Here is a 22,148-nt window from a genome sequence, read left to right as displayed (position 1 = left end):
GTTGAAGAAGCAAGTGAAGGATACAAATAGTCCTTGCTATATGATCGCAACGGAGCCTGCCCATTACAGGTAGTTCTCGACTTACGACCACAGCTGAGCCCAAAATTTCTGTTCCTAAGTGAGACAGTTTTAAAAGGAGTTTTGACCTATTTTACAACCTTCCTTGCCACAGTTGCTGAGTGATTCGCTGCAGTTAAGTTAGTAACACGGTTGTTAAGTGAATCTGGCTTCCCCATTGATTTTGTTGGTCAGAAAGTCGCAAAAGGTGATCACGTGAACCCGGGACACCACGACCCTCATAAATACTATATGAATCAGTTGCCAAGCATCTGAATTTTGATCACATGACTCTGGGGGATGCTGCAACAGTTGTCAGTGTGAAAAGCGGTCATAAGCCACTTTTTCCAGGCTATTGTAACTGACCAACCTGATTTTGTGCTCTCTCTTTTTTTTGCAGCAGTCATAAAAGGCACACCACAATCGTTAAGTAAACCTGCTGTCTGCTGTATTGCGGTTTTGTCAAAAAACCAAAAGTAACTTCCACTTTTGAGCAAAACCATCATTAAATGTGATCAAATGACCGAAGGATGCTGCAAATAGCCATAAATTTGACTGTGTTGCCAGTTGCCCAAAGTGCAATAGGATGACTGCAGGGAGGGGGGAGGGAAATGATCATTAGAACTTCAGAACTGAGTGATAACTCCCTTTTTAAAGGAAGGTTGTAATTTGAACAGTCATTAAGAGACTGGTTGTAAATTGAGGACTACCTATAGTCATGGCCCCTATTTTTACATTCTGTATTTGACGTGATTAAGACCCATAAAAATGAACAGAGCTTGGAATTGTCCAAGTTAAAACACGGTGCATTTTAGCAAGGAATTTCCTTCCTCATGATGACATGATAATCTGAATTCCATTTACACTTTACTGATATTTTCCATATTAGCATCACTCTCTGTGAAACACCTGCAGATTTTATGCAGATTGAGGCTTCTTCCTTCTTCTCTATGGAGATAATGCTGATGTCACAGAGTATACTAATGGAAGAGTCAAACTCAAGTTCCTTTTTAAAATATATTTAACTATCTTAAAGATTTTAAGAAAGAAGATGAAGACTAGTGCATATATATATATATAAAGAAGTCATTTTCAGTCTCCTTTGCAGCAGTAATAACTAGAAGTTTCTTTCTTACTCTAGGTTGCAGCATAACTCTCTTCTTCTTATAATCTATTCTGTCTGATCATCAAAACCATAAATCACATTCTCATAATTTTGAGCCAGTGACTGTATCTCAGATTAATCTACCTCACTTGATGGTTATTATTATGAGGGTAAAAAAAATGACTCACTCCCTGAAAGATATTCTCTCTGGGAACTTTTCTTGCCTGATTGCTGACAGGGGCGGCATATTAATTGAATGAATGAATGAATGAATGAATGAATGAATGAATGAATGAATGAATGAATAAACTGCCTTGAGACACCCCCCCAGTGGAAAAATGGGATATAAACATATTATTTTTTCAAATGGCTTCCTCCATTGACTTTGCTTATCAGAAGCTACCTAGGAGAGTTGCAACTAGGGATCACGCGACTCCAGGATAATTATTATAAATTATAAATATAGGCCAATTGCCAAAGGCCCAAATGTTGATGGTGTGGTTGTAAGAACGCTGTGATGGTGATAGCTGTGAAGACCCATTGTCATTTGTTTCAGCATCACTGTAACTTTGAATGGTCACTAAACAAATGGTTATAAGTTGAGGACTACTTGTATGTGACAAAGCACATGCAAGGGTAATTTGCATACAATGCTATGTATATCATAGTTATTTATTTTTTTATATCCCACCTCTATTGTTTCTATAAATAAGTCAAGGAAGGAAACATACCCTAATACACCTTTCTCCTCCTATTTTCCCCTCAACAACAGCCCTGTAAGGTAGGTTGATCTGAGCGAGTGTGACAGGCCCAAAGTATTAGAGAATATTAAGAGTTACAATGAATGCCAATTTTCCAATGGCTCCTATGGAGGTTGATTATTAGAATCAAATAATAATAATAATTTAATTGCACAGACTGCTACAAGCAACAGCACAAAAAAGTAGCAACAATGGTGCATTAGAAAATCTGTAAGAAATGCCGTTTTTCTGCAAGCAGCAACTAGTGAGGCCATAAAACAGAGAAAGTCATAGAAAATGAAGAGGGAGATTAAAGTATTCTGAGATTTTAGAATTCAAATAGACAGGCACCTGCCACATAACACCCCAGATTTAAAAATTGTTGATAAGAAATTCTAAAAAAGTCTAGAATTAGATAGTAGATGTGGCAGTATCCAGAGACAATGGAATAGAAGAGCAAGAACTGGAAAAAAATCATAAAATACAAAGACCTGCAAAAAGAAATAGAACGTCTGTGGCAAAAGAAAGCAAAGATAGTACCAATAATAACAGGCACCTTGGGTGCAATCCCAAAACAATTGGAGCACCATTTGAACACTATCAGCATTGACATATTCACCCTCAGTCAATTGCAAAAGAATAGCTTACATCCTACAACGATACTTCTAACACCATCAGATATCAATATCTGCCTATCCCGGGTCCTTGAGGAGAACTTGATAGGTGGATAAAAATGCCAAATCCAGCCAGAACATCTGGCTGACTGTGCATCAAACCATAATCATAATAATTTATTAAACCTGTAAATCACCCAACTCTCAACCTCTGGGTTCTTCAATCAAATAAAGAAATAATATTAACATAATTTAAGAAGGAATAACGATATAATAAAAACTTAAACAATAAGGATAAAAAGGGGAAGGCATTATGAAGCAAAAGGTCTCACTCTCCCACATCAACCCTCATCCCCAATGACCTGGTCTTCAAGTGAACAGGAGAGAGGGGCTCTCATCTGGATTTCAGGCCTCAGAGAAGGTGTGGTTCTCTGACACAATCACCAAATGAATTTAGACAAGTGTTTATTTTATCTGGTCAGCTTCCAGGTGTTTGGATGATAACTTCCAGAATTCTCAGCAACCATGCTTCTAGAGCAGGGGTCCCCAAGCCCTGGGCTGCAGCCCACTACCAGGCTTTGAGTCTTTCAGAACTGGGGTGCGGAAGTGGCGGCTGAATGCGTGTGCATCCCCACTTGCACAAGCAGCAGGTGACTGACTGCATGTGCGCTTCATTTATTATTATTATGGATCATCGCACAGTCAGCCAGATGTTCAGACTGGATTTGGCATTTTGTCTACCTATCGAGTAGGTCCTTACCCAGGACCTGGGATAGGCAGATGTGGATGTTTGATGGTATTACAGATATCGTCGCAGGAAGGAAGCAGTTCCTAATAAGGCCGCCTTTTGCAATTGACTAATAGCGGATTTGTCAATGCCAATGGTGTTCAAGTGGTGCTCCAGTTGTTTTGGGATTGCACCCAAGGAGCCTATGACTATTGGTACTACCCTTACTTGCTTTTGCCACAGTCTTTCTATTTCTATTTGTAGGTCTTTGTATTTTGTTATCTTCTCCAGTTCTTTCTCTTCTATTCTGCTATCTCCAGGCACTGCCACGTCCACTATCCAGACTTTTTTGTCTTTCTTATCGACAATTGTTAAGTCTGGGGTGTTATGTTGCAGGTGCTTGTCTGTTTGAATTCTGAAGTCCCAGAGCAGTTTAATTTTATCATTTTCTATGACTTTCTCTATTTTATGATCCCACCAGTTTTTGCTTACAGGCAAATTATATTTTTTGCAGATCTTCCAATGCACCATTGTTGCTACTTTGTCATGCCGCTGCTTGTAATCAGTCTGTGCAATCTTCTTACAACAGCTCACCAGGTGGTCCACTGTTATTGTTGTTGTTGTTATTATTATTATAAATTTGGAAGGGACCTTGGAGTTCATCTAGTTCAGGGGTAGGCAACTGTGGCTCTTTTATGACTTGTGGACTTCAACTCCCAGAATTCCTGAGCCAGCCATGCTGAGGGAAAAGGGAGAGGTTTCCAAACTGAGCCATGCTGGCTCAGGAATTCTGGAAGTTAAAGTCCACGAGTCATGAAGGAGCCAAAGTTTTCTCCATGCTGGTTCAGGAATTCTGGGAGTTGAATTCCATGAGTCATAAAAGAGCCAAGGTTGCCTACTCCCCCCCCCCCCGATCTAGTCCAACCCCCTGCTCATTCAGGAAGCCCTATACCAGTGATGGTGAACTTTTTAGAAATCGAGTGCCCAAACTGCAATCCAAAACCCACTTATGCATCATCGGGTGCTGGGTGGGTGTGGCCCATTGGGTGGGTGTGGCCCATTGGGTGGGCATGGCTGCGGTGGTAACAGCAGACTGGGTGGGACTAAAAAGTTCAATCAATCAATTCCAACTTTTCAAGATCTTTTTTTTCCCGCGAGAAGTTGAAATTGACTGATTGATTGAACCTTTCTTTTTGTACATGGCAGCGGAGGCCTAAAGCGAAAAGGTTTTATAAAACCCAGCTGAAGGCCTAGACTGGGCGAGGACGTGTGTGCCCACAGAGAGGGCTCTGAGTGCCGCCTCTGGCACCCGTGCCATAGGTTCGCCACCACTGCCCTACACCATTTCAGACAAATGGCTTCCAGTCTCTTCTTTAAAACTTCCAGTGTTGGAGTATTCACCGCTTCTGGAGGCAGGTTATTCCACTGGTTAATTGTTCTAACTGTCAGTAAGTTCTAGGTTGCTTCTCTCCTTGATTAGTTTCCATCCGTTGCTTCTTGTCCTGCCTTCAGGTGCTTTGGGGAATAGCTTGACTCCCTCTTCTTTGTGGCAGCCCCTGAGATATTGGAAAACTGCTATCATGTCCCCTATCGTCCTTCTCTTCGTTAAATTAGACATCGTCGTGCCCACTGCTCATGCAAATGGAACTACGTGGTTTGTCTGCTGCACACATAGAACCATTCCCTCCCCCCCCCACACACACAGCTCTGTTCTAAAGAATCCTGGGAATTTGAAGGCATTTCTGGAAGTTGAGCAGCTTGAGAAATTCTAGTTTGAATATTGATAATAATTTCTGATTATTATAATCAGCCCAGAGTTACCCTGTGGCAAGATGGACAGCTAATACATTTTACAAATACAAATAAACAAATTCATCTCTGAATAACAGATACAAGTGGAAAAGAAATACAGGTTGTTCTTGAGTTACAACCATAATGGAGTCTGCCCATTACGTTCATAAGAGTAATAGCAATAGCACTTAGACTTGTATTCTGCTTCATAGTGCTTTCAACACTCTCTAAAACAGGGGTGTCAAACTGCCGGCTGCGTCATGCCAAAACCGCGCCCACCCCTTTGCCAGCAATTGGAAAAAAGTCGCGATACGTCGCGACATGTCATGTGATGTTGTGAGTTTGACACCTCTGATCTAAGAGGTTTACAGAGTTGCTATATTGCCGCCAATAATTTTAATTCTCAGTTTACTGACCTCAGAATGATGGAAAGCTGAGTCAACCTCCAGCCTGTCAGGATCAAACTCCTGGCAATGGGCAAACCACTGCACCACCATGGCTCTTTTCATAAGTTATAACAATGCTAAAATGGGTTGGTCACATGAGTAATCTGATTTTATGACATTTTTACGCGCTTGTTAAATGAACCCATTGTTCACTGTGACACAGTTTTGCCCCAAAACGGAAGTCAATGCCACTTTTCAGCAAAACTGTCATAAAATATGGTCATGTGACTACGAGATCCTGCAAATGGCTATAATGAAGCTGTGGTGCAATGTGTCCAAAGTATGGTCAATAACGGGGGGGGCGCATGGGGGACAACCATCAGAATTTCTATTCCTTATGTCCCGTTTAGGTAGGTCATAATTTTGAACTCTCGCTATGCGACCAGACATAAGTTGAGGATTACCTCTAGATACACTCCTACATGGACTTCCAGAGTCTCACCAGATCCTGCTTTCTAAATTCTTTCCCACCAGCCTCTGGATTATTGAGGCTAATGCCTGCATGCTGTTTTGTGCTCCAGTTAGTAAAATCATGCACGACAAGCGATGAGATACAAACCGCTGTTTTTATGCCTCATCCTGAACAAAGATTTTTAAAAATAGATGTCAATTCTCCCTGGTTTTGGTCCTGGCTGGCATCTAATCCTCATAAGGCTCAAGATTGTGCAGGATAAAGGTATTCTGGGCAGTGACTTGAAAAGTTTAGCAATTTATTTTTTTACTGTCTTCTTAGCTCCTCCCTGAAAGAGTGAATCCAACCAGCGTATTTCTCAGTGCACTGGGTGGTCAACACAGGATGTGGCATCTTTATTTTCAGTATCCTGCAGTATCCTTTTCAGCTTATATTGTTTGCAGCAACAGTGAAGAAGCCCAGGCTTTTGAATATGTAGGCCAGTCAGCTGCAAAGGAGATGAATAAGCCTGAACAATCTAAATTCACAGTAAGGGCTGCAAAGAGGAAGTGCTTGTTTTAAATTTATCTTTTATGTTAAATCGGATGCTGAAAGACATTGCTGGTGATGCTGCGCTGAAATCTTTTCTATCCATTCTTTTTGGTAAATAAACATATCTCGTGAATTTCAGTGTCCCCCCCCCCCCCGCAAGCCTCTGTCTCATTGATACTTGCTTTGTTTCAAGCCTCTGCCATTACATGACTTCTCTCCAAAGTAATACACAATTGGGGCAGAGATGCAGTTGTTAAGGGAGTTTGGCCCAATTTTAAGACCTTTCGCTGTGGTCATTAAGTAAATTACTATGGATATTAAGTGAAGCACACAGTCATTCAAAGAATCTAGCTTCCATTGACTTTGCTTGTCCGAAGCTGGCTGGGAAGGTTGCAAATGGTGATTATGAGACCCCAGGATTTTGCAACCATCATAAATGCATGCCATTTGTCAAGCAACCAAATTTTGATCATATCACGATGGGAATGCAGCAATAGTAACTATGAAAAAGATCATAAGTCACTTTTTTCAGTGCCGTTGTAGCTTCAAACGGTCACTAAACAAATGGTCATAAGTCAAGGACTACTTGTATTCTTACTCGTTAAGAAATCCCTTAAATCAGTCTCATTCATCACTCATTCACTTGGCCGTGTTCCTCCAATTTTCTTGCTATCTCCACATCCTCAACCAAGTCCTGCCTGTCAAGAATTGCTGATCTTCCTCAGAAAGGAAAAAGTTGCCAACACACGTGAGGGAAACACCCTTCTAATTTTAAGGAACTGATCCAGGATATGTCTGTATTGAGAAGTCTGTATTCTAAAGATAGTAATAGCAATAGCAATAGCACTTAGACTTATATACCACTTCACAGTGCTTTTACAGCCCTTCTCTAAGCAGTTTACAGAGTCAGCATGTTGCCCCCAACAATCTGAATCCTCATTTTGCCAACCTCAGAAGGATAAAAGACTGAGTCGACCTTGAGCCGGTGAGAATCGAACTGCTGGCAGTCAGCAGAATCAGCCTGCAATACTGCATTCTAACCACTGCGCCACCACGGCTCTAAAGATATGTTTCTATACAGTCAAGATTTAATTTTGGGTAGTCCTTGACTTGCAATCATTCGTTTAGTAACCATTCAAAGTTACAGTGGCACTGAAAAAAGTGACTTATGACCATTTTTCACAATTAGACCGTAGCAGCATTCCCATAGTCATGTGATCAAAATTCAGATGCTTGCCAACTGACTGATGTTTAAGACAGTTGCATTGTCCTGGGATCACGTGATCACCCTTTGTAACCTTTCCAGCTGACATCCACCAAGCAAAATCAATGGGGGAGGTCAGATTCGCTTAGTCACTAAATGATTCACTTAACAACTGTAGTGATTCACTTAACAACGTGGCAAGAAAAGATGTAAAATGGGGCAAAACTCACTTAACAACTGTCTTGCTTAGCAATTGGAAATTTTAGGCTGAATTGTGGTCGTAAGCCGAGGACTACCTTCGTGAGCTTATAGATTGAATGCATTTAGTCATCCTATGGATCTTTCTATCCATCTTTTTCTTTTTGATCGCATTTGTTTTAATCGCTATAATACATCTTTTTTCACTGTCTAATCAAATCCAATCTTTATGTTTGCTTGTTTTTGCTGTTAAATTAAAGAAAAAGAAAAAGAAAAAGCAAGAGACGTCAGGAGTTTCCTGAAAGACCACACCTTCATAGGCCGATGGGCTTGGCTAACATATGTTTGTTTCAGTTTGTTTCAGTTCTTCATAGGGCAGAGTCACCAAATAGCATGACTCTTTGCTTTTTCTTATGATTGGGCCCAGCTACATCCTCTATGCCAGTGTTTCTCAACCTTGACAATTTTAAGGCATGTGGACTTCAACTCCCAGAATTCCACAGCCAGCGTTGCTGGCTGTGGAATTCTGGGAGTTGAAGTCCACATGCCTTAAAATTGTCAAGGTTGAGAAACACTGCTCTATGCCTTTTAGGGCTAACAACCCTCCCATCTCCCATTCTGCCTTGTCTGAGTCAGTTTCCTCTAAATACTGAGATCCTGTTTCATCTGCAGGACTCTGAGTTCCAGCAGAGCACAGAATCTTCTCTGTATCCTGCTTCTGGTGGTTATTTTCATCTACTGAGCTGACAGAATAACAGAATTGGGAGGGATCTTCTAGTCCACAGCTTTTCAACCTTTTCACCCATTGTACCACTTTTAGGATATGGCAACATCCGAGTACCACCAGTCGCCTAGCAAGGTGTCAAAAACTTGATGACCAAAAAAAAAAAAAGGAAAAAAGTGATAAAGTACAGGTAGTCCTTGACTTACAACAGTTCGCTTAGTGACTGTTCGAAGTTACAGTAACACTGAAAAAAGTGCACCCCAAGCCACAGCCGAGCAAGACACTTGCCTGCGGCGCTCTTCGTCCTATCCGAGGTTTTCATTGTTGTGAGCATTTCTGTTTTGGATTGGCAACGGGGGTGGGGTGGGGAGGTGTTTGGTTTTTATTTCCCCCCCCCCCGTCTGCTGGGTGGTTGCAGCAGGTTTTGGTCACTTCACATGACCTGGGACACTGTGACCGTCATAAATATGAATCAGTTGCCAAGCATCTGAATGTAAATCACAAGACCCTGGAGATGCTGCAATATTCCAGCTGATTGGCGCTTCTTCTGGGTTCAGCAGAAGCACCAGGATTAGCGCCGAGCTCTGACGTTGATCCTGGCACTTCCACTGAGCCCTGACAGCCCCGAAGAAGCGCCGATCCTTGTGCTTCCGTTGAGCCCTGATAGCCCTGCAGCTCCAGCCATCTCTCGCTCAGGCTTGTGCGGTGCTGCCACCAGTTCAGCTCATTCCCCTCCCCTGCTACCACGTTTCGAGGATAGTCGCGAACCACCTGCCAGGTGCCAATGTACCACAGGTGGTACCCGTACCACTGGTTGAAAAGCCCTGTTCTAGTCCAGCCTCCTGCTCAAGGAGGTGATCTTATATCATTCTGGACAAACCATCTCTTCTGAAAAACCTCCAGTGGTGGAGGGCCCACAAGCTGTTCTACTGATTAATTATACTCACTGTCAGGAATTTTCTCATTAGTTGTAGATTAGATCATTCCTTGATAAAATTCCATCCATTGATTCTTGTCTTGCTTTGGAAAATATGTTGACCCCTCTCCTTTGTGGCAGCGCCTCAAATATTGGAAGATGCTATCATGTGACCCCATTAGACTAGACATATCCTGCAACCGTTCATCATATGTTTTAGCCTCCAGCCCCCTAATCATCCTTATTTACTCTTCTCTATGCTTTTTCTAGAGTCCCCTTTTTTTGTATTGCAGTGACCAAAACTGGATAAAATATTCCAAGTGTGATCTTATCAAAACAGTACTAACTCTTCACATGATCTCTGTCAGCTGCCACCTTATGCTTGCTGTCCTTGCGGTGACAGATTGCCATGCACTATGGGGAGGGAGAATGAAGGGGGGAGATGCTTGAGAAATAGAAAGTAGAGGCTGTAATTTCTCGAGATGCTGCCTCAAGATCAACCAGCTGGAAGAAAGAGAAAGCTACATACCAAATTGTGCTTGTTATGTTATGTTATGTTATGTTATATTGTTATGTTACGTTACGTTACGTTACGTTACATTACGTTACGTTACGTTACGTTATGAAAACATCTTGCATGAACTTGATTTGTCACACTGGGATAGGCAATAAGAGACAGTAAAGGGAGGGAAAAGTAGAACGTAGGGATTTTGGTGAGTGATTCTCTGTTCTGCCTATGCAATACTGCAATACACTTGATCTCTAATAAAGCCATACCTTTCTCAACAAATGGAGCTAAGGATCATTTCTATTTAGAGGTCAAAGTTGTAGGCAGGCTGACAACCTCTCTGTTGATGCAGCCTAGGACTGCACTGACTTTTTTGGCAGCTTGCTCCTGTCATGGTTCCGACAGATAAAACTCTTCAAAAGAACTTTGAGGCATTGTTTACCTTAAAGAATCTTTTATTTGAGTAGCATAATATCAGCACTGCATAATCGAAGCCAAAAACTGAATTCCCCTCCCCTGGGCACATAGTATCAAAGCACAATTCCCTCCTCCAATTAACAGTCATAAATCACATTCCCCAATTAGCTTAAAGCACGGGCTTCCTCTCCAGTTCTCCAGCCCACCAACTCTTTATCAGCTCTGGGCTCAATAACCTTGATTCTCACTCTACGTTTAGTGTTGTTATGTCTAGCTAGACTCTCATTCACATTCCCTCCCTCCCAGCATCATCTAACTCTAAAAGAGAGAGGGAAAAAGATGGCTACATTTTCATCTGTTGTCAATGCAAAACATCCGATGTTAGCAGCATTGACAGCTCCGTTGTTTCTGTTTTCTTCCTGGAGGGCTGTTCCTTGTAAGGTTGGCAGGCTGGAACTGCCATTCACACCATGACAATGCAGGACACCTCTATTCTATTCTAGTTCTGTTTCTCTCAACTTCAGTAATTTTAAAATGCGTGGACTTTAACTCCCAGAATTCTGAGAGTTGAAGTCCACACATTTTAAAATTGCTGAGGTTGAGAAACACCATTCTAGAAGAAGAGAACTGGGAAGGATGGAGGTATAGATGGTTGGATGTGCCTAAGAGAGGTTCAGAGTCTTAGCTAAGAAGACCTCCACCTATCAGGATAGGGTTAGAATTATATTTTGTGCCCAGGTAGGTAAGTATTGATTGAATATATATACACTGTGGAATTAAGATAACCCATTTATAAATTTTAAAGTTAGTTAATAAAATTCCATTCATTTCATTTCAATGTTAACCAGTTGCCTTCTCAATCATGGCCCATACCTTCTTGAACAATCTTCCCTCAATACATGGTTGACTCAAAACTTCAAGCCTTTAGGAAGGCAATCAAGACCTGGCTGTTTCTCCCAAGCTTTTGGGGCAAGATGAGTAGAGGTCCAATTGGTTGAGTTACAGTATATTTTAAGACTTGCTACCATTTTGTTCATGCACCTGCTAGGTGCTGTTTTTCTTTGTGTCTGTTATTAATTTTTGCACACTGCTCAGAGTGATGTTGTTGGGTTAGGTTGTCCCATAAATGTAATACCTAAACAAATGTGCTGCCTTACACAACTGTGTTAAATAAAAATAATGGGATTTCTTATTTAAAGAACAAAAATGCAATAAGAAAGAGATACCAACAACCTGGAGGATGAACATTATTTCTGCTGTTTCAGTTGCAAAACCTCCTTTCGAAGAACTGATAAATCCTTGGCCTTTTTAATCATCTGAAGTATGGTCATCTGCTGTAAAGCTTTTGATTTTTCTTCAAGTACTGTAACAAGTTTGGGTATGTTGCAGGTTCAGAAGGAATTCACACACCCCATAAGCAATGTGTGTCACAGTTTCAGATTCTTGTCCCTACGTTTTCCCTCTTTTTTCTTCAAAAATAATCAACAGAAACCTTATTATTCTGTTGGCATGTTCTTGTCTCCGATTCTCATCTTAGACAAGCAGAAACTCTTGACTTAGAAAATAGTGGGAGATTTCACTTTAAACTTCTCCCCTCCCAAACTGTTAATTTTATTTATTTTGATTAAATTTATTTGCCGCCCATCTCATCACAAGGCAATTCTAATCTGACCGTGGTCATGTAACCATGGGAATAGCAGGAAAATTGGAGGAACATGATGAGTGAGCCAGATTTAAGGCATTCCTTAGCAGTAGCAACACAAGTAGTTCTCAGCTTATGACCATTTGCTTAGTGACAGTTTGAAGTTACAATGGCACTGAAAAAATGACTTGCAACTGGTACTTCACATCACAGCATTCTCATGGTTATGGCAAATGAATAAAATTCAAATGATTGGCAACTGGCATGTATTTATGACAGTTGCAGAATCCTGGGATCTCATAATCACCATTTGTAACATTCCCATCTGGCTTCCAACAACAAAGTCAATGTGGAAAGCTGGATTCACGTAATGACTCGTTTAATGACCACAGTGATTTGCTTAACAAATGCTGCAAAAAATGGGTGAAACTCACTTAATGACCACATCACCTAACCATAAAAGTTCTAGTCCCAATTGTAGTCATAAGTCAAAGTCTACCCATATAGTCACAGCTTACTGAGTTGGAAGCTAACATCCAACCATTCAGTATCCAAATCAAACCTTTCAGGCCACACCTCTCATAATCAGCGGCTATTCAAGCAGTGGCATTTCCCCCCCCCCTCCCATTACAGCATACAATCCTTCAGAATGACCCCTGGTCATTCTTTCTCCTACCGGACTCCAGGGGCAAACTCCTACGAGCTGTCCCTATTTAGTCGTTCAACTCGCCAATGTTAAAAAAAGCAAAGCAATTTAGAATACGAAATCAAAACTTACAGCAATCGCATCGTGAAAAACATAGAATGAATAGAATAGAACAGAACAGAACAGAATAGAATAGAATAGAATAGCTTTGTCATTTTGAATATACACTAATTGGCATACATTAAAATGAAATTTCATTGCATACAGCTCTCAAAGGGTCACCACCTCCGATATACACTACATAAATATGGCAAAAATAAATAAATACATATAAATAAATAAATAAATACAGAATTATGCATATACCCACATATATTATATGACACAGAGAAACAACACAGTCTATTTCAGGTTATGTATACATGTGCATGGCAAGAAACACAAATCTTGTGAGTTTACCAGACAGATGGCATAGGGAACAAAGCTATTACAGAATCGGCTAGTCCTGCTAGAAATACTTTGAAACCTCCTCCCAGAGGGGAGCAACAGAAACAGACCATAAAGTGAGTGCGTGGGGTTTCTAACAATGCTTTGAGTTTTAAGCACATAGTGCAGTGGTGGTGAATCTATGGCACGCCAGAGGCCAGAGGCAGCACTCAGAGCCCTCTTTGTGGGCACGTGCGCCATCACCTCAGCCCCGCCTCCCCCCACGGCCCCCTCCCAGAGCCCTCAGCAGCCGTCCAAGAGTTGCCTGTGAGCGCGGTCCGCACGGAGCAGCGCAGCCGAGGACATGGCAGCCAGGCAGTGGGGACAAGACTCCGCCCTCACACCCCATCTCTGTGTAGTTGATGCTGCGGGGCGTGGGTAGAGGGTGTAGCTGCTATGGTGCTGCTGGGCCGCCTGGGCGATCGGCGGGCTGTGGAGTCAGTGGGTGGCCCTACGGGTGGACAGAGCAGGGGGCAGAGCGGGGTGGGGGCGAAGGTGGGGGCAGGGCCGGTTTTTGGGCACTCAGTCTCTAAAACGTTCGCCATCACTGACATAGTGCTTATAAGCAGCATCCTGAATACCAGGGAGAGCTTCCTATGATCTTCTCGGCTGTCCTTACCAATCTCTGTATGGACTTCCTATCTAAGGCATGGCTGCCACCAAACCAGACAATGATGCAGTTTGTTAAAATGCTTTCAGTCGCGTTCTGTAAAAAGTGGCCAGGACAGAAGGAGAAAGATGTGCTCTCCTCATCCGACACAGGAAATGCAAAATAAAAACTCTATTTCCAAAGTCCGAGGGTTCACAAAGGTCTCCAGCTAGTGGTTAAAAGTGGAGAAATTTTACTACAAATGCAATTTTGGTAAAAAAAAACAAAAACAAAAAAATCAAAAACTCTAAGGGATAAGTTTTACAGGTAATCCTCACCTTATGACCACAATTGAGACCAAAATTTCCATTGCTAAGCAAGGCGGTTGTTAAGTGAGTCATGCCACATGTTATGGGGCATTGTTGTTAAGCGCATCACTAGTTGTTAAGTGAATCAGGCAGTCATTGACTTGTCAGAAGCTCTCTAGAAAGGTTTCAAATGACAATCACAGGACCCCAGAATGCTGCAACCATCGTAAATACAGGCCATTTGCCAAGCACCTGAAATTTGAACACACAACTGTGGAGAATGCTGCAACGGTCATAAGTGTGAGAACTGGTCATACGTCACTTTTTTAGTGCTGTTGTAATTTCAGTGGTCATTTAACGAAGGGTTGTAAGTTGTGGATTACCTGTACCTAATTCTTCTTCCACCAGGTGCCCTCCAGGTGTGTTGGCTGTAACTCCATCAGCTCTAGCCAGAGCAAAGAAAAGTGACTGATCACTAGTTTAATCCAGGGTTACTTTCTCATGGATAAAATCTCTCTTTTTTTTTTCTTCTCTCTTAAAGGGCAGCAAGGAACGCTTTCATTGGCAAAGCCACAATGTCAAACAGAGCGGGGTGGATGACATGGTCTTGCTCTCCAAAATTAATGAAGATGCCATCGTTGAAAATCTGAAGAAACGTTACATGGATGATTACATCTTCGTATCCTTTTAGCCTTATTTTAAAAGAGGGGAAATGACAAGGGGGATATTGAAAGGACCTTGAGTATATTTGATCATTTGCAAAAAGGCCTTTTTGCAAATTAAACTATTGCTAGACCAGTACAGGTAGTCCTCCATTTACAACTGTAATGGAGCCTGCCTTTTTTGTGACTATTGCTAAGCAAATGCCATGGTGGTTAAGTGAAACTGTTGTTCAATGTGGCTGTTTTTGCTAAAAACTGGAAGTAAATGTCAGTTTTCAGCCAAAATCTCATAATTAATGGGCACATGACTGTGGGACACTGTAAACAGCCATAAATGCGGGCTGGTTGCCAAGCAACTGAAATGCAGTCATATGACCATGGGGTGGGGCAGCTGTTGGAACTTCAGAACTCAGTAATTTTGGGGGGGCATCATAACTTCAAATAGTCACTAAGCAACCGGTCCTAAGTCAAAGACTACCTGTACAAATGTGAGCTAGGTTTTTTGCTCTGGGAGGGAAACTACTATACATATATTTATATCCAGTGCTTTTTTTGTAAAAAAAAAAAAAAAAAAAAAAGGTGTCGGAACTCCGTTCTGGGTGTTCTATGACAAAAAAAAGACCTGTTTATATCCACATATAAGTCTATATTCAGGCATGAATGCAAAGGATCTCCACTTAGGAAAGAGTCTATAGATTTCTTGCAGGCTTAGCTTTGATACCACAGGAGGAAGAAGAATGACACTCCAGAGCAGGGGTCTTCAAACTTGGCCCTTTTATGACTTGTGGACTTCAACTCCCAGAATTTCTCAGCCAGTGTGCCTAGCTGAGGAATTCTGGGAGTTGAAGTCCACAAGTCATAAAAGGGCCAAGTTTGAAGACCCCCTGCTCCAGAAGGTTTCCAAGGCAGGCATCATCGCATGTGTTAAATTTCATAATCCTCTGCATTTTTATCACACTTTGAAAAAGCCTATGAAGCCACTCTTGCAAAGAAAAAAAAAAATAGAAAACAAAGCATTTCCACTTTTTAGGTGTACATTGTGTGGCCTGCAAGACATCAGCCAAGATGGCTGCAAATCTTTTTAGGTTTATGAGCCCTTACTAAAGAAATCACAGGCCATTTTTTTCTCTTTCTGGACCTTAATAAGCATTGCTCAGACCTATATTGGACCAGTCCTTATATCTGTCAACCCCTTTAAGCAGATGCCCTATTTTACAGATCGAGAAATTGAACTCTACCAAGGAGCGGTGAGTCAATTGGATGAGAAAAAACAATATAAGAGCCAAGGAATCTGAACGATCCCATTCCTTGAATTTCTTACAATCTATCTTGTTATCCAGTTACATTTTTAATCCACCCAGTAAAATGGATTATATAATGATATCACTCTTTCTACCAAAGCCTTTGAGGAAGGCTGGTAAAAATAATGATCTAATCTAAGATTTTGCAAATTGAAGCAAGAAATGTAGAAGAACTATTGCATTATGTCAAATTCCAGGTAGTATCTAGCAAATCAAGATAATATATTAAATTGACCCCAGAACTGTTTTTTATTTTATTTTATGTCCCCTTAAATCCATGAGCTTATATTAATTCATGTATCAGTCAATCAATTCAGCTTATTGCAATCACAGACCATTACAAATCCATGTATGTAATTTGTTTATTTATTACCATGCAATCTGTTTAATTAAATCCATTGTTCGTGTGATGTGGTAGGAATTTTCTCCCTTGTTTGTTATTAGGCAGGAGTCAAAAAGTAAAAATCATGGACTACACTGTAAGCGTAAAGCCCCCTTTTTTACATATTAGAAGAGTAAAAGTAAGACCATGGGTGAAAATGTTAAGTACTGACTGTGGACTTCTGACTTATATTCTAGGCTCAGTATGAGAATCCACCTCACGTTTATGCACTCACAGACAACATGTACCGCAATATGCTCATTGATGGAGAGAACCAGTGTGTCATCATCAGGTAAATTTTGAACTGATAGAAGAGAATATTTGATTGAGGTCATGTGGGGTCCTTAGCGCTATCTGAGCTTGGTAGTTTTCTTGCAGACATTTCATTACCAAACTAGGTAACATCATCAGTGCTCAAAGGCAGCAGGGTGGCTTGCCCTGTCAGTATTGGTGGGAATGTTCTTGGTGGTTTCTTAATTAGGCTGTTGTTTACTATTAGCTTGTTTATCTGCACTGGTAATTCCTTGACTGGGATATTGTTTCTTCTTGATTGTTGGTCTGATCTTAATCTTGATGTTAACCTCTGCTCATGTGGATGTTGATTGCTGGTGAGGTGTTTTGATCTTTTTGTTTCCTCTTGGGCTTTTTGACTTAGTGATAGGTAGATGTTGTTTATCTCTATAAACAGAGATATAAACAATATCTACATACTACTTGTTGTGTCCTGAGCCTGCAAAAGCAGGCTCGGGACGTTGCAAGGTCCTGGGCAATTGCAAAAGCTGCCCGGGACCAGACTGAGTGACTCCGGCCTTGTGCGCACACGCAAGGCGCGAAAGCACTTGGTAATTGTTGCCATTTGGTCCGGGTCTCTGAGTTGTTAAGAGAGGCTGCGTGCCTCGTAGATTGCCAGATTGGAAAAAGCTGTTACTAATAAAAGACTGCTGTGTTCAAGATGAGCCTCCTCACTCTTCATTACTCTCAGGACATAACACTACTGTTGAAGGAAAAGTCTTCATCAGGGTCCAGTCCAAGCTGGGAATAAACAACATGGCGACTGCTTTAGAAAGAAGGTTGTAGTTTATTGAAGAAGAGAGCCAGACAGAAAGATGGCTCTGGAAGAAAAAAAGAGCACATGTAGTAGGGAGTGGGTTTTTATACCTTCTTGGGCTTTTGTTTGGAGTTGTTTCTGTGTCATGAATTTTGACCTGAATCTGAGTGTGCCTTTCTGGTATTCTGATGGTGGTGGGTTAATCATATTATGTCCTGTCTTAGAGTTTGGATGGGTATGTAGATTTTAAGGGTCTTTGTCTTCCTGATCTCTTCAGCTTCTAGCTGGAGGGCTCCAACCTTCCTGAATGGATTATTACATCTGCATTTCTAAAAGCTAGTTTCTGCTGAGTTGTCTGGCTGGGTGTGTGTATATGTGGAGAAGTTTCTGCCTTTTTAAAAGATCTTCTTCAGTATTCCTTTGGGGAAATATATTCTGCCTTTTTAATATTCTCCAAAATATTTATTTTCTCTGGATTGTTCCCACACTACTCAAAGAGCACCAAGGAGCCACAAACTTCGGATTGCAGGGACCAGTAGCTAGGATGATGGATGCTGTGTCCAAGAAGATCTAGACGGGGGGACAGATACATCTATGACAGGGGGTCAAAAAAGTCAAGATGGCAATCAGAACTGTGCAATTGAAGCCCTTATGGTGGGTCTTCTTGAACTCCACTCTGCAAATGCCCCTGGACTATGCCATCTTTGCATCTAAAATAGAAAGATCCTGAAACTTTTGAATCTATAAGCAAGAACTTCAGTCTGCTTGACCAGCAGATCAGGATTCTAAAGGAACCCGTTTTATTTATTTTATTTATGTATTAAATTTATACAGCTATCCATCTCACTAAAAGTGACTCTGGAAGGAATACAGGTAGTCCTCAACTTACAATCTTTTGATTAGTGACTGTTCAAAGTGACAATGGCACTGAAAAAGCAACTTGCAAGCAATCCTTGCACTTATGACCTTCACAGCATCCCCAAGATCACATGATCAAAATTTGGGCACAACTGGAATGTATTTATGATGGTTGCAGTCCCAGGATCATGTGATCTCCATTTGTGTCCTTTCCAGCCAGCTTCTGACAAGCAAAAGTGAGTGGAGGAAGCCGAATTTGCTTAACTTTTTTTTCTTTTTCTTCTTTCTCTTTTTTGGGGGGGAGGTGTCCGACCTATGTTAGGCACTGGGACTCCACCTTGGACCTCCATGGAGAAACTCCACCAGGAGGGATGAAGACCCATACCAGGAGAACCCCTATGGGGAACCCCTGGCGCCTTATAGACTGGCCGCCCCTTTCGGGGAGACTGGCCCAGTCTCGATGATGGGAAGTACAGAACGGGCACGGGAGGATTCCATCCCTCCTGCAACACCGCCTGCTGAGGCTCGTATCGTAAGGCGAGGGTGCCTCCCCCCCCCCCGGTAGCCAGGGGCAGTGAGGCCCACCTGGGCCAACCAATACGTCTCCGCTTTCCACCACTTCGACCTGCCACCTTTTGGTGGCAGCCGCAGCAGAACCCTGCAGAGCGGGACCACAGTCTGGCTCCTCCAGCAGGGCTCTGCCCAGCGGGGGGCCCTCTGTGGCCAGTCGTTACTCCTCAGACAAACGTGGCTGGAATGCCAGGTTTGCCAGGGCGAATTGTTCCACATCGGAACCCCGCCGGATTTGCTTAACAAACAACATGATTCGCTTAAGAACTGTGGCAAAAAGATTATAAAGTAGGACGTGGTTCTCTTAACAACTGCCTTGGTTAGCAACAGAAATTCTGGACTCAGTTGTGATCATAAGTACAATGTTTGGCAATGCCTTTTGATCAAAAGGACATCAAGGCCTCTGAAATTTCCATCCTTTCCCTTTAGTTTCATTGCACTGTATAGAAATGGGAAAAAAAGAACTAGGAGAATTCAGTATTTGCTTTCTGCTACTTGCAAATCGGATCTCCCCCCCCCCCATCCTCTGTCTACAAGGGTTGCAGCCACAAGGATCTCCAGCTGAAGTTTATTAGCAGCAGCAAAAGGGTGTATATTGCTCAACATTGGAAAAAAAAATCAGTAGAACCTCCTTCAGAATTGCAAACAAAAAACAACAACAACAACAAAACCACCTCAAAACCCTGCAGGAATTTGTGTTTTTTTGTGAAATCAACTTACTTTACAGAAAGCAAGGGGCTTTTTTTTTTTCCCCTCCTTTTTCATGAAAAATATTGCAGTGATATCTATTGCGATTTTGTAAGACTTTTCTCTCGGTTATAAATATATATAATGAAAAAAACATGGTAGACGATTAAAAGATTAAATTATAACACTAAGCAGAAGCAGCACGAATGTCATCTAGATGGGCTTTCCCCTTTATTCAAAATTCTGTAGTTTCATTACATGCCAAACCAGCTTTATGGGTGGGAATGCAAAAAAAGAGAAAAGGCTGGACCTTTTAACCAATAAAAAAATTATCTAATAAACCGGATAAATAAATAAAGCTTTGGATTTTAGACAGCGGAAGAAAAGCTGTCCTTAACACAGGGTGCAAACTCTGTCTCCTTTGTTTAGTTAATCTTCTCCACTGCAATCACGATGAGATCATTGCAAAAGAGTGATTGCAGGATATGGGGCAATTCTCCTCTCTGGGCAGGCTGCAAAACTCTGTAAATAAGCCTTGCATTGTCCGTAGTTATAAGAGCCCAAAAGCGAAGCGTTTCTCGGAAATTTGGGAATAAAAAGTGTTCTCTCTACTGGCATCTTCAACGCAAACTTTTTCTGCACCCATCTGCACCTATCATCCTGCCCCTTTCCTTTCGGCCAACCAGCTGGGCTCCACTGTCTTTTCTTTTCTTTTTTTTTTCAAAACAATTTTTATTAGTTTTCCATTTTACACCAACACAGCTTAAGAACCCACGTGGAAACATGGTGATCCATTTTTTAAAAAAAAAACAAGCAATAACATAGTACATATATACCCAGTATTTCTTAAAGAGTTCCCTCTCTATCTATATCAGTGGTTCTCAACCTGTGGGTCGGGACCCCATTTGGGGTCGAATGACCATTTCACGGGGGTCACCAAACCATGCTGTCCGCCATTTTTTTCCCTTTTCCCTAGCTGTCCTACTCCCTCTTATTGGTGGCCACACCCACTTGGGGGTCACCACAACATGGGGAACTGTATTATGGGGTCACGGCATTAGAAAGGTTGAGAATCACTGATCTATATAGAATATTATAATCAAATTAATACATTTTCAAATGAATTCATTCATCACTATATCTAACCATCAACTACATTAATCAATAAAAATTTTAACCTATAAAACTACTTTTCTTAAGAACATTATAATCAAGTCAATATCTTTCTAAAACCAATTCATTCACTAATATAACATTTCATCCAAGTTATATAATTAAAAATAAACTAACATTCTCTGGTCTATTTATGTTATTATAGGCTTATTAAAACATTTCTAAAACAAATTTTCATTGAATATGTCACTCTATATGAATTTTATTAATCAATAAAAGTTTACAAACTCATTATCCATCCCAAAAGTCCTGTATTATGTTTTCTTAATTTTACAAATATTTAATCTTAAACTAACATATTCATTTACTATTCAGGTGCCCCAATTGTTGTTTTTTTTATTATTTAACCTGGAGGAACGTTGTCCATGGGGTCGCGATGGGTCGGACACGACTTCGCAATTAACAACAACAACTCCAAAAATAAATTCTTCTCTTTCTCATCAATCTTCTGTTGTTTTTCACTATGTCTCCAAATCTCCAATAATTAATTCCATCATTTCCCATATTTCAGTTCTTTTCTCATTATACCATCTCTAATAATAAAAACATATAAAACCCTTTTAACAAAATCCAAGTCCAACTCAGTCCAAATCGCTGTAAGGCCTTTACCACATTACTATAATCAGATTTAATATTTGTATCTTATTCTGGGTTTCTTTCTAGTCCAAACAGGTTTCCATAATCGGGCCTCCGCCTGCCACACTATACACTCCAAAAAGAAAGCTCCCCTTATACATTTTGTTAAATTAGTATAAAAGTTGTAATTAATCTGAATGACTCGTAGCAGAACATCATTTCCCCTTTCTTTTAACATTAAGTAAACTTTACTTAAAATCCTTTCCTTTATATTGTCCTCTTTAATCACATGTTTCTCTTCTTCCCATGTTTTTTTCTCTATCTCAAATTCAAATGGCGTCTGCAAACCAACTTGTCCTTCTGAAACAAGATTGTCCAGTTCCTTATCATAAGTCCTTTGTCCATTGATATCAAATCTTTTTTCCAAAATCAATTGATTGTCCAACTGGGCTCCACTGTCTTTTCAATGCTTCACCCCGGCTTCCCTCTGAGCAAAATGGGATCCCGGTGGGCAGCAAGTGCTCTGGAAAACTTGACAAGCAGTGGGTTAGGATCACAGGGAGCCCATTGCCTAAAGCAGTGGTTTTGTTCTGCCATCTGAATCAATGCGGAAGGCATCAGAAACTATTTAAGTTTTCTTAAATAAATTTATCCAAATACAAGCAGGCATTGATTAACGACCACAATTGGGACAGGAATTTTGATCATTAAGTGATACGGTTATAAAGCAAGTCATCAAGTGACCGGATCTGATTTTATGACCATTTTTACCGTGGTTGTTAAACAAATCATGTGCTCGTTAAATGAAACCCACGGTCATTAAACGAATC

The 22,148-nt window shown here is 41.1% G+C and overlaps 1 protein-coding gene across 1 annotated transcript in view; it reads left to right on the top strand.

Annotated features, from left to right (window-relative positions):
* Window positions 1-22,148, top strand: part of MYO1F (myosin IF) — an 87,969-nt gene that overhangs the window by 10,519 nt on the left and 55,302 nt on the right. The window contains exons 2-4 of the mRNA XM_039328468.1: window positions 14,603-14,740; window positions 15,881-15,970; window positions 16,604-16,698. Coding sequence (XP_039184402.1) covers window positions 14,603-14,740; window positions 15,881-15,970; window positions 16,604-16,698 — 323 coding nt within the window. The remainder of the gene's footprint in view (window positions 1-14,602; window positions 14,741-15,880; window positions 15,971-16,603; window positions 16,699-22,148) is intronic.

Source organism: Crotalus tigris, unplaced genomic scaffold, assembly GCF_016545835.1.
Source record: "Crotalus tigris isolate CLP2741 ecotype Arizona unplaced genomic scaffold, ASM1654583v1 scf7180000024379.1109085, whole genome shotgun sequence".
In the NCBI taxonomy this organism is placed as follows: domain Eukaryota; kingdom Metazoa; phylum Chordata; class Lepidosauria; order Squamata; family Viperidae; genus Crotalus; species Crotalus tigris.
The sequence above is the reverse complement of the archived record's forward strand: the minus strand, read 5'-3'. Positions and strand labels throughout refer to the sequence as shown.